The 13,294-nt window shown below is 38.6% G+C and overlaps 1 protein-coding gene across 1 annotated transcript in view; it reads right to left on the reverse strand.

Moving 5' to 3' along the window:
* LOC114052308 (von Willebrand factor A domain-containing protein 3A-like) overlaps window positions 1-13,294 on the reverse strand; it is a 64,776-nt gene that overhangs the window by 33,537 nt on the left and 17,945 nt on the right. Inside the window, 5 exon segments of the mRNA XM_027874857.1 lie at window positions 326-457; window positions 8,035-8,100; window positions 8,693-8,801; window positions 10,082-10,207; window positions 12,866-12,972. Coding sequence (XP_027730658.1) covers window positions 326-457; window positions 8,035-8,100; window positions 8,693-8,801; window positions 10,082-10,207; window positions 12,866-12,972 — 540 coding nt within the window.

The following is a 13,294-nucleotide window of genomic DNA, read 5'->3' on the forward strand; positions in this document are numbered from 1 at the left end:
TGATTGTTTTGGTTGATGAAGGCTGATTTTGTTTCCATGGGAACCAGATTCAGAAAGCTTTGGGTACATGTCAGATGGCAAGGACTTTGGATTTTTCAACTTTGGGTATATAAACTACCCATTGGGAGCAATCCTTTTAGTCTGGCCTTCCTTTCTGTAGACATTTAGATAAGACTCAAAAAGCAAAATAATTTTTCAGAGGCTCTCTGCATATTCCTTCTGGGTAAAATGTCCCATGACATGCCAAAAGCTTCCTTGGCAAACGCTGAACATGTATGTCAACAAAAAGGTATAGAAATTTAGGTCAGGGAGGCTCAGTACTTACTTCTCGTGCCATGTTGGTGAATGCTTCACAAGTCCTGCTCTGGTACATCTCTTTGATGGTGTTGAGAATATTCTTAGCCTTCTGAATCTCTTTAAGGAGCTTAACTACATCACTGTTGGCAGAATTCTGATCCTAAGCAGGAGTAAACCAAAAAATTTGGATTGAAGGTAAATGTTATGGCTGGCCAATGTTCACTGAAGGAATGAACAATTAGCAAATGACTAAATGTGAATTATACTCCTTGTGTTTTTACTTCTATTCCTGAAGTTCTGTTAGTTAAAGTAATGCCTTAGGCAAGGTATTACTACAGAAAAGTGCTGACTGAACTTGGTTCCCCAGTGTGAAATGTGACATTCAAACACACCTGTAAAATCCAAACACATTTATTAATGGACACCAGTAACTGGTCATCAAAGCATGAAACTGTAATCTAAGCAATTAACTATTTTACAAAATGAACTATTAATTCTTTAAATTTGAATAGAGGGTAATGCATAAATTTGTTAATTGTTCTTCTTTGGTGTTGGAATTGATAACATTTGATCTTTGTTATATAAATGTCATTGTAATAATTAGTTCAACATTGTTATTCTCTCATCTATAGGTTTCATATGTATTAATTCTGGGAAGCTTATAGACCTTTATATCTTACAGGGTATACTTATCGTAGTGCTAGTATTAAACTATGTTGTCATAGGATCACAGAATTGAACAGAATCTCAGGGGTGGAAGAGACCTTAGTAGCCTTTTTTTTTTTTTTTTTGGCTAGGCAATGGGGTTAAGTGACTTGCCCAGGGTCACACAGCTAACAAGTGTTATGTGTCTGAGGCTGGATTTTCAGTAGCCTTTTTTTAAAAAATAATTTAAAAAAACTTTTTCCAGTTACATGTAAAGACAATTTTTAACATTCATTAAAAATTTTTTTGAGTTCCAAATTTTCTCCTTCCATTTCCTCACCCCTCACTAAAATGGTAAGCAATTTGATGTAGGTTATATACGTACCATCATGTAAGACATATTTTTATATTAGTCATGTTGTGAGAGAAGAAACAGATGAAAAGGAAAAAAAAACATGAAAAAAATAAAGTGAAAATAGTATGCATTGATCTGCATTTAGACTATGTCAGTTCTTCCTCTGGATGTGGAATTTTCATCATCAGTCTTTTGGAATTACCTTGGATTATTGTATATTGCTGAGAACTGAGTTATTCATTGTTGATCTTTGCATAATATTGCTGTTACTGTGAACAATGTTCTCCTAGTTTTGCTCACTTTACTTTGCATCAGTTCATATAAGTCTTTCCAGGTCTTTCTGAATTCAGCCTGCTCATCATTTCTTTTTGTTTTTTCATGATGTGAAGAAGAATTAGAACTAATGATAGGAACCATGAGATAGAAAAAACAAAACAAAACAACAAAAGAAAAGGAGAGCAAATAGTATGCTTCTATCAGCATTTAGACTCCATAGTTCTTTCTCAGGAAGTAGATAGCATTTTCCATCATGACTCTTTTAGAGTTGTCTTAGATCCTTGCATTGCTGAGAAGAGCTAAGTCTATCAAAGTCAGTCACTGCACAATGTGGTTGTTACTGTGTACAATGTTCTCCTGGTTCTGCTCATTTTACTTAGCATCAGTTCATGCAAATCTTTCCAGTTTTTTCTGAAGTCCTCCTGCGCATCATTTCTTATAGCACAATAATATTCCATTATATTCATATACCACAACTTGTTCAGCCATTCCCCAATTGATGGTCATCCCCTCGATTTCCATTCTTTGCCACCACAAAAGAGCTGCTATATATATTTTTGTACATGTGGGTCCCGTTTGTATGATCTCTTTGGGATACAGACCTAGAAGTGGTATTGCTGGGCCAAAGGGTATGCACAATTTTATAGCATAGTTCCAAATTGCTCTCCAGAATGGTTGAATCAGTTCACAACTTCACCAACAATACATTAGTGTTCCAGAATTCCCACATTTCTTCTAACATTTTTCATTTTCCTGTTTTGTCATGTTAGCCAATCTGATGAGTATGATGTGGTACCTCAGTGTCGTTTTGATTTGCATTTCTCTAATCAATAGTGATTTAGCTGCTCATCATTTCTTATAGCATAATAGTATTCTATTACATTTATATACCACAATTTGTTCAGCCATTTCCCAGTTGATGGGCATCCCCTCAATTTCCAATTCTTTGCCACTACAAAAGAGCTGCTATAAATATTTTTCTACATGTAGGTCTTTTTCCTTTTTTAATGATCTCTTTGGGATACAGAACTAGCAATGGTATTGCTGGATCAAAATGTATGCACAGTTTGAGTGCCCTTTGGGCGTAACTCTAAATTACTCTCCAGAATGGTTGGATCAGTTCACAACTCCACCAAAAATGCATTAGTATTCCCATTTTCCCACATCCTCTTCAACATTTATCATTTTTCTTTTTTGTCATATTGGCCAATCTGATAGGTGTGAGGTGGTAACTCAGAGTTGTTTTAATTTTAATTTCTCTAATCAATAGTAATTTAGAGCATTTTTTCATATGACTATAGATAACTTTGATTTCTTCCTCTGAAAATTGACTATTGATATCTTTTGACCATTTATCAGTTCGGGTATGGCCTGTATTCTTATCAATTTGACTCAGTTCTCTATATATTTGAGAAATGAGGCCTTTATCAAAGACACCTTTCTGTTTTGCCCCTAATCTTGGTTGCATTGGTTTTGTTTGTGCAAACTCTTTTTAATTTAATACAATAAAAATTATCCATTTTGCTTTCCATAATGCTCTCTCTCTCTCTCATTTGGTCAAAAATCCTTCCCTTCTCTATAGATCTGACATATAAACTATTCCTTATTCTCCTAATTTACTTATGGTACTACCATTTTTGTCTAAATCATGTACCTATTTTGACCTTATCTTGGTATACAGTGTAAGATCTTGGTCTATTAACTACTCTTCAATTGATTTTCATATGGCATGAACCTGAGACCTTCTAATAGCCTGATTATCCTTAGTGGTCTCCAGTTTATCAATATCCTTCCTAAAATATGATGCCTAGAATTGAACACAATAATTCAGATATGGTCTGACTGGAAAAGAGTACAGAGATACTATCACATCCCTAGTCTTAGATATTACATTTCTCTTAAAAATGGAACCTAAAAGTTTGCATTCGATTTTCTTTTCTTTTTACTATTACATAACACTATTGACTTATATAGAACCCACAGTCCACTAAGACCTTTCTTTTTTTTTCAATTTGCTGGATCCTGAAGATGATTTCCCAGGGGGCCAATTTGAGGAATTCAACTATATCTCTTGTTCCTCTGTGGAAGAATTTTGGAAGGATAGGGCCTATTATAGATGCAGAAAAAGTTTTGACAAAAATATAGTACTCCTTTATGTTAAAAATATTAAAAAGCACTGGAATAAATGGATGATTTCTTAATGTTATAAATAGTATCTATCTAAATAAAATCTAAAATCTAAATCAAATAGTATTATCTCAAGAAATGTAGAAACAGTAGCTAGGTGGCATCATGAATAGAATGGCAGACCTGGAGTCAGGAAAACTCATCTTCCTGAGTTCAAATCTGGCCTCAGACACTTACTAGCTGTGTGACCCTGGGCAAGCCACTTCACTGTCTTTGCCTCAGTTTCCTCATCTGTAAAATGAGTTGGAGAAGGAAATGGCAAACCACTCCAGTATCTTTGTCAGGAAAACCCCAAAAGGGGTCATGAAGAGTCAGAAATGACAGAAAAACAACCACAGAAACAGTAAAGGTCTTTCTAATTTGAGGAGGCTGTTCATTGTCACTACTAATATTTGATATAGTTTCAGAAATACTGGCTAAAGAAATGACAAGAAAAAGAAATTGAGGCAAGAAGCATAGGCAAAGGGGAAACAAAATAGGAGGCTATTAAATTAGTCTAGGTGAGAAAAAATGAGGGCCTAAGTTTGGGCAGAAGCAGTGAGAATGGAAGGAGGGATGACTAAAAGAGATATTTTAGAGGTGGGCTTTCTATGACTTGGCAATTGGTTGGATGTTTGGAGGTGAGGGAAGACTCAAAGATGACTAACAGTAAGAGTATGGGTGGCTGGGAGTACAGTGATTCTATCAACAGAAATAGAGAAATTATGGGGGAGGGAGGGAGTGACAAGGAGTTTAGTTTTATCTATTCTGAGTTTCAGATGCTATTGGCACATTTAGTTGAAGATATTCAGCAGGTAGCTAGAAATATGGTTCTGGAGATCAGGGAGAAAATGAGAGTAGAGATATAAATTAGGGATCCACCTACATAGATAGTTATCTTCACTCCAAACCATTTTCTTGCCCTACCTATACACTAGACCCTCCTTACTAGAGGCCTTGCTCTGGGGGACTTAACCCTTTTCACTTCATCTCCTTTTTTAGGGTCTGGACTGTCTTGATGAGTGAGTGTTTCACCTGACCCACTATATCTAGGCAGCCCCAGTCAGGCTCCACTTTATATCCTGTATATCTTTCTTGCACTATGCTCTGCTGCCATGCATTTACCCGATCCCCTCTTTCCAGCTCTAGAACCCTAATCAAATCCATGTTGCCCTTGCTCCTATAAAAAGTTTTGCAGTTTATTCCCCTATAATGGCTCTACTCACCATTTCTATACCATTCTTCCCATAGACTGTGTAATTGTGGGAGAGCACACTCCAGGTTTATAGGAGGAATGCTTTGTAGTTACCTGGGGTACAGTCTCCCACAAATACACACATAAATCATGGGAAGAATGGGCTCAAACTAAAATGCAGGTAGAAAGGATCATGTGTAGAACAAATGTGTGGCAAAGGCAACTCATAACTCCTGGTCCTGCAGGGCCTGGAGGCCCTTTCTCTTGGTCCAGCACCTCTTGGTTTCATTGTCTCTGCTAGAGAGGTTCTTCATCTGAGATTGCAGAGGCTGATCCTTTCCACAGCTCAATTCTCAACTGCCAGGATTAGCTTTCTTTTGAGTCCACAGTAGGCTCTCTTTTGTGCTGCCAGGGATCACACTCTTTGAAGATCTTTCCTCCTTGAGTGACTGCTTCTGTGAAGCATGGTCTGTCTGGAGTCTGTCTGTATATCTGTTCCATCAATTGTGTCTGAAGTTCTCTTGGACTGACAAACTCACAAACTGTGTGGTGGCATGTCTGCCTTTGACCAAATCACTGCTAGACACCATGACCAAAAGGGAAGGAGAGGGAAAACTCCTCCCCTCCTGAAGGGCTTTTCTCCACAAAGCACTCAGTAGTCGACTCCCCTGGACTCCCCAGGGCTTAGCTATTTAAAGCCTCCAGGGGTATGGGTGATTTGTTAGCTCAGCCAACCGTGTTCTTCCCCTCTTTATCAATTAGAGAGGTTTTCACATTTTGTAAAGGGATCACTGGATATGGCCAACATTTTACAGTTAGTTTAACAGTTTGTTACCCCATTAAAACTTCATTATCCATGACTAACTACATTCTGTGACTAAATCACCTGAGTTGGAGGAGGGAATCTCATTCTCCCTTCTTTACACATTCATTCATTCATTCATTCATGGAGTTGATAATTGTAACCATGGGGATCACCAAAGGAAAGATTGTAGAAAAAGAAGAAAAGAAGGTCATGGATAGAAATTCATTTATGGGATATCAGTATTTAAGAAACCTGAAGAGGATAATAAGCCAGCATAGGAGATAGGGAAGGAATGGGTTCTGGAGAGTACAGTGTCACAGAAACTGAGCTCAGTGAGGAGAGGATAACTGGTCAACAGTGTCAAATATCACAGAGTCCACAACAAGGAGGACAGAAAAAAATGACAACCTGGATTTATTAATTAGGTCATTAATGGCTTTGGAGAGAACTGTTTCTGCAGAATGGTGGTTATGGAAGCCTGACTGTAGAGTTTTGATGCATGAATGGGAGAGGTGGGGAAATAGAAGCATTGAGTGTAAACTACTCTTACTATTTAAAAAAATTAACTAAAAAAGTCAACAAGCATCTATTTTTCTCTCTTCCTCACTGCCAATTAAATAAACAAACAAAAAAGAAAAAGAAAACTTTGGTAACAAATAAACATAGAGCAGCAAAACAACCTCTCCCAATCCCCACTTTGGATTCTTTCTAAAAGTTTGGCAGTAAAGGTAGAGAGATTGAATAACTTGAGGAGGTGAAAAGGGTTAAAGGAAGGAGTTTTTTGGGATAAAGGATTTTTTTAAAGAATGTTTGTTGGTTCAGGGTAAGGATCCAGCAGAGAAAGAGATTGAAAATGCATGAGAGAGAGAGGGATGATTAATGGAGTAAGATCATGGAGGAGATAGGAGGGGATAGGATTGAAGGTACAGGTGGAAGGGTTAGCTTTGGAAATAAAATGTTTGTTGAATTGAATTGTCAAGGAGGAGAGCCATTTCTTCTTTTGAGACTGGAGGGAAGGAGGAAAGGAAAGGAAAAGATACTTAGAAGTTTGGAACAACAAAAGCATGAAATTTACAAAGGACTGCTTCATTTTCAGTAAAGTAATGAGGAAATGATTTGCGAGGAGTGAGTAGAGTTAGAGGTCTGAGCAAAGAGAAGATTTGAAATAGCTAATGGAGGGAATCTGAAAGACAATCAATAAGACAAAAAGAATCTGTGTAGCAGATTCCTTCCCAAGGTGCACTGTACAAAGTAGTCTGATGAAATGTGCATCAGTAAGGGCCCAGTTGAAGCATGATTTTACTGACATTATCAGTACCATTTCATGATTTTCTCTCCAAGCACAAAGTAAGCTACTCATAAGTAGGATAGAGGCTGCAGAATTACCTGGGGTGAATATTAACAAAATAGGGATGACAAAAAGTCAATAGGACCAGGATTCAATGGTGGAGGAAAAGGTGTTATTGAATTAACTAGCATCTTACCATAGATGTAGGCAGCTAGGTGATTCAGTGGATAGAGTACTTGACCTGGAGTCAGGAAAACTAATCTTCCTGAGTTCAAATCTGGCCTCAGACACTTACTAACTGTGTGGGTCTGGGCAAGTCACTTAACCCTGTTTGCCTCAGTTTCCTCATCTGTAAAATAAGCTGGAGAAGAAAAAGACAAACCACTCCAGTATTTTTGTCAAGAAAACCTCAAGGGGCAGGTAGGTGACACAGTGGATAGAGCTCCAAGCCTTGGAGTCAGGAGGACCTAAGTTCAAATCTGGCCTCAGACACTTGACACTTACTAGCTATGTGACCCTGGGCAAGTCACTTAACCCCAATTGCCTCACCAAAAAAAATCCAAAAAACAAAAAACAAAATCAAACCTCAAGCAGAGTCACATTAAGGATTGGACACAACTGAACAACAACAACAAACCATAGATACAAGACAGTATAAGGAAGAGTGTGAGGCCAGAAAAGGGTTGACAGAGGGAGATCATGTTATGGTAAGAGTAAAGGCATCAAAAGAGTGGAAGGACGGAAGACTGCAATCAGAATGAGGAAGTTTAGAGTGGAGGAGGTCAAGTAGTGGTTAGATGGTGACTCAGAACAGCAGTAAGTGAGAGATGAGGGTTGTTCTCTCTGTTGGTGCTTTGGAAGGCCCAAAGGTCATATGTGTACTATGGCCCATATCAATCACTATCGCCATCACCACCACCACCTCAAAAAGAAATCACATACAGTGATTGACCCAGAAACCTGTCTTCTAGGGACAGTCTTGATAGCAAAGAAAGAGGCAGGCTTACCTCTGGAATTAGTGTGTAGCAGTGGTAATGGCCTCCAAGACCTTCTGCAAAGTTCCTGACCACGGCCTACAGTGATGGTGACGGAAGAAAGTTATTGTAAGTCCTGAAGAGAGTAATAATAATAATATTATGGGATTTACAACTCTTGGATAGATCACTGAACCTGGAGTCAGGAAGATCTGAATTCAGATCCAGTCTCAGACACTTATTAGCTTTGGGCAAGTCACTTAACCTCTGTCTGCCTCAGTTTCCTCATGTGTAAACCAGAGATAATAATAGTTCCTCCTTCCCAGGTTGTTGTGAGGATCAAAAGAAATATTTATAATATATTTGGCAAATCTTAAAGCGCTATGTAAATGCTACTACTACTAGTACTGCTATTACCACCACAACTCCTACTACTACTTATTCCCTGGAGCCCAAACACTTCCTTCTTTCATCAATCCAATTTCCACAAATTCATTGCTTCCCATTTTGCAGGAGTGAAAATGGAGGCACAGAGAGGCAGAATTTACAATCAAACTGACATAAGAACTCAAGCCTCTTAACTGTTCCTCCAAGTCAGAGATTAAGTCCAGATCTCTAAGCTGCAATGGTTTTTTTCTGGTTCACTGGGAAACCACCAAATGAGAAGCTTCCTACCATTGTAGGCACTTACCAGGGGCATGTGGTTGCTACATTTATAAGTGACAATCTGGAGGACCATATTCCTTCCCAGGGTGCACTGCAGAATGTAGTCTGATAGAATTTCTGGAGATTGATCTGGGCTGGGGAGAAGGACCGAGGTTCCAATAAGCCAGGTCATAGTCAGACAATTCCAAAGTAAAGGAGTTACTACAAAATGGTATGTTAGATTACTTATGCTCTATGCCTGTGGTTTCCTTCTGAGAAAGGCACCTGAACTTCCTAGGCAGATGGGTCTATACCCAGTTCTCTAATTCTCAGTGTTGTCTCTTCTCTCTCAACATCTTTGGACTGGAATGTCTCAATGATCTTTTTCTCACCATTTTTCACTGGGAAGCTGTCAGAAGTGTGTGCATTTGAAGACACTCATCACAGGTTCCATGCCTGACAATCCTAGTTACTCAGGGACCATTTGAGTGCTTAGATTTAAGAATATCCTTTTTTACATCAACTTTTTCCTCCTCTGCCCACTTATTCTCCTTTTGTAGACATTTAAACAGTGCTGTGTGGGGATATCTTAAAATATATAGTCTGGTGGGCCCAACATTCCTGCCATTAAAATAGTTACATCATAAAAAGAGTGTGTAGAATAATTTCGCATTGCATGCTTCAGAGTGTCTTCTCTAAGGAGATTCTCAAAAATATTCAATTCTTCCTATCTTGTTCTAAAACACTGTGTTCTTAGCTCTAGGATCCATGTAGCTTGGCCTCAAGGAATTTCTACACTTTAGACAAACTCCCTCTAATCAGTGCCATGGGAAAATCAGCATCAAAGAGAAAGCAGAGTTGTACAGGCCAGAGCAAGGGCCAAAGGAAACAGTAAAGGTTTTCATATCATCTCAAGAAAAGACGTTGGTGTTTCCAAGAATGAAAAGAAAATTGCAGTAGGAAGGAAAGTCAAAAATAGTCATGATACAATTTAATTCAAACATAGAACAAACCAGTTGATTAGGTTGATGAGATCAGAGACATGAGTTTAATTCTTTTATAGGCCAATCCTGATACAGATAAGTTAGCTTTGCATAGTTAATAACTTCATCTCTGGTCATAGCATTTCTTGCCTTACCTAACCATTTTGTAAATGCATGCCACTAATCTCTGGCGAGGTAGGAGGAGAGAGTGTGGATTGTTTGGTGGGACCCATTCTTACTATTGGAAACCCAACTTAAAGCAAAATCTGATGGTGGATTAATAGCTCAATTTCATATCTGAAAGATGGCATAATTTTCTAGCAGTAGGACAAAATGTCCATTTAATTTGCCTCAAACTAAGGATACACTCTTACATGCATAGTCTCATGTGCATAGCAAAATGATTTTTTGTCTTGGTTCATATTGTTGTCCATTTGGGAAAAGGAACCTACCAGCTGCCTATGATGATTACCAAGGAATTCAGCTCCTTCTTCATGAGGGCTTTTCTCAGAGCTTGGAGCAAATTGCTTCCTCCACGGGGCTGTAACATCTGTACCCACTCCTTAGCTTCCTGGAGACTGGAGAAAGGATAAAACTGAGACCGAGACCCATATTCCTACTCAACGTCCTGGGAACTATCTGCACTTTCACCCAAAGTATTGAGCTGTCTTTCTTCACTTAAAATGTTTCCTATGGCCTTTGCTACTGACTTGACTCAGAGTGGGAGCTTTCTTAGGGCATGCAATGGACTGGCTTTGGATCGGCACAGAGCCATAAGCTTTCATAACTGAGATAAAGAGAAAGATGAAGCAGATGACAGAAATGAACTTTATTCAGGTACTTGTGACTTGATTAGGATTAGATTGTCACTACAGCTAAGTTGATATCTGGTTTCCTTTAAGATAGGCTCAGGGAAAAAAGTTATGCAAAATGTCATCAGCAGCAGCACAAAAAACTTATTGAGCTCCTTTGGGCTGTCTGGTGAAGCCTATGGGCCCCTTCTCAGAAGAATGTTTTTATTTTTCAATAATATGTTATTTTTTCCACTTATATGTAAAGACAATTTTTAACATTCATTTTTTAAACATTTTCAGTTCCAAATTTTCTCCCTCCCTCCCCCCCCTACTCCAAGACAGTAAGTAATTTGATACAGGTTATATATATGCAATCATATAAAACATATTTCCATATTAGTCATGTTGTGAAAGAAGAAACAGACCAAAAGAAAAAAACATGAAAAAAAATAAAGTGAAAAATAGCATGCTTTGATCTGCATTCAGACTCTAGTTCTGTTTCTGGAATTTGAATAGTATTTTTCATCATGAGTCCTTTGGAATTGTCTTGGATCATTGTATTGCTGAGAATAGCTAAGTCATTCACAGGTGATCATTGCATAACGTGGCGGTTACTGTGTACAATGTTCTCCTGGTTCTGTTCACTTCACTCAGCATCAGTTCGTGTAAATCTTTCTGGGTTTTTCTGAAATCAGCCTGCTTGTCATTTCTTATAGCACAATCGTATTCCATTACAATCATATACCACAGTTTGTTCACCATTCCCCAATTGATGGGCATCCCCTCAATTTCCAAGTTTTTGCTAACCACAAAAAGAGCTGCTATAAATATTTTTGTACACATAGGTCCTTCCCCCCACCTTTTTTCTCTCTTTGGGATACAGACCTACTAGTGGTATTGCTGGATCAAAGAGTATGCACCATTTGATTGCCCATTGGGCAAGAAGAATGTTTTTAAATGCATAAAATAAAAATACAGAGGATTTTAAAGGAAACCAATATATTGCAATACAATTATCAAAATATTTTAAAAAACCACACACAGAGACCCCCTGAAATTTATCCATGGACCCCTCAGGGATCTGTGCACCCTTAGTTAAAGATGTCTGATCTATATCAGGGGACTCTATAAGTTTTTAACATTAGGCAGACACAAACGCTGGGCTGGTTGGTTGTTGTCCTTCATTCTCAAAGAGGACCAAAATGACATCACTATGTTGGAGTCAAGGTACAGCGTGTCTGACTGCGACTGATCAGACCAATATGAGCTCAGAAGGCTCTACCACAGGTCAGGCTCAAATAGTCCACGTGAACATTTGGAGTGGAGATGTCTCTAAATTTGCACATCTCACATTTCTTTTGAGCTACTACAATTATCCTTCACTCATAGAGCACAATGCCTTCGTCGATGTGGGCATGCCATCCATGCTGGGTGCTCCTTTGCTCGTGCCTCCCAAGTCATGCAATCTGATTCCAAAGTTCAGAGAGACCTTGAGAATGTCCCTGTATCACTTCTTCTGACCACCACATGAGTGCTTGCCTTCTGTAAGGTCTCCATAAAATAGTCTTTTAGGCAAACATACATTTGGCATTTGAACAGCCCATCAGAGTTGTGCTCTCTGCAGTAGAATTTGAATGGTTGGCACTCAAACTTTAGATAGGGTAGTGTGGTTGGCTGCACTGGGTGCAACCCAGGGATTGGGGCTCAGAGGTACCAGGACTTTGTGCTCTGCAAATCAGAAGTGTGCCTTCACATGGAAAAGACCTTTTTCCATCTAGGGCAGGAGTTCTTAATTTGGAGACTGTGAACTTATTTTAAAAAATATTTTGAAAGTGGCATTTCAGTATAATTGCTTTCCTTTATAATCCAATGTATTTTATTTTGTGCATTTAAAAACTTTCTTCTGAGAAAGGGTCCATAGGTTCATCAGATTGCCAGAGAGTACCCTGAAAAAAAAAAGGTGAAGATTTCTTGGTTTTTTTGTGTGACTTCACATGTAAAATCGATATCATATTGCTTGCATTCTAAGGACTGGGGGAGGAGGGAGAGAGAGAATTTGGAACTCAAAATTTTAAAAAATGAATGTTATAAAAATTTTTACATGTAAATGGGAAACATTTAACAAAATAAATAGAAATACATTTTAAATAGATTTCTTGCTAAGAAATTCTTGGTCCTTGGAATTTACTCTGGTTTCAGAAGTTCTAGCTATTCCAGTCGTTGCAGGGCTTTGTCTCCTGACTTTCTATCTAGTGTGCTTCTTGCTCCCCATTCTTCCATGAGAATACATGAATGGTTTTCAATCTCACTGTTGGAGGGGCCTCCCCACTTTGACTTGAACCAGATCTACTGAAGCATGGAAGCACTCCCACCATCTTGCTTTCCTTGGTCCATCCTGTTCTGATTGTTTTAAATGTCACCACTGTTGGAGGCAGCACTCACTTGGACTTATTGACTTTCACTGGATTTGGCCAGAGGACTGAGGGATGGGTGCCAAAGGAGAGAAGGTACAAGTGTTCTTTTTTGCTCAGCTGCTCATCTATAAGACTCTGCAGGACAAAAGGAAATAATGAAACCAAAGAACTTGAGAGTTGGAAGGGACTTTAGAAGTCGTCTAGTCCAATCTCCCACCCACAGACAAAGGAATAAAAAATACCCTTCCAGATTGGCATGTGGTTTAAAAAAAAAAAAAAAAACCTCCTCAGGATCCATTTAAAGAAGGTATTCACACCACACCGGGCTCTGACTCCACTGACTCTCCCTTATCAAACTAAGAGCTTATTGTGAGCAAGGACTGTCTTTTGCCTTTCTTTATATCCCCTGTGCTTAACACAGTACCTGGCACGTAGGAGGAGCTTAATAAATGTTTGT

Source organism: Vombatus ursinus, unplaced genomic scaffold, assembly GCF_900497805.2.
Source record: "Vombatus ursinus unplaced genomic scaffold, bare-nosed wombat genome assembly UNPS02014807.1, whole genome shotgun sequence".
Taxonomy (NCBI): Eukaryota; Metazoa; Chordata; class Mammalia; order Diprotodontia; family Vombatidae; genus Vombatus; species Vombatus ursinus.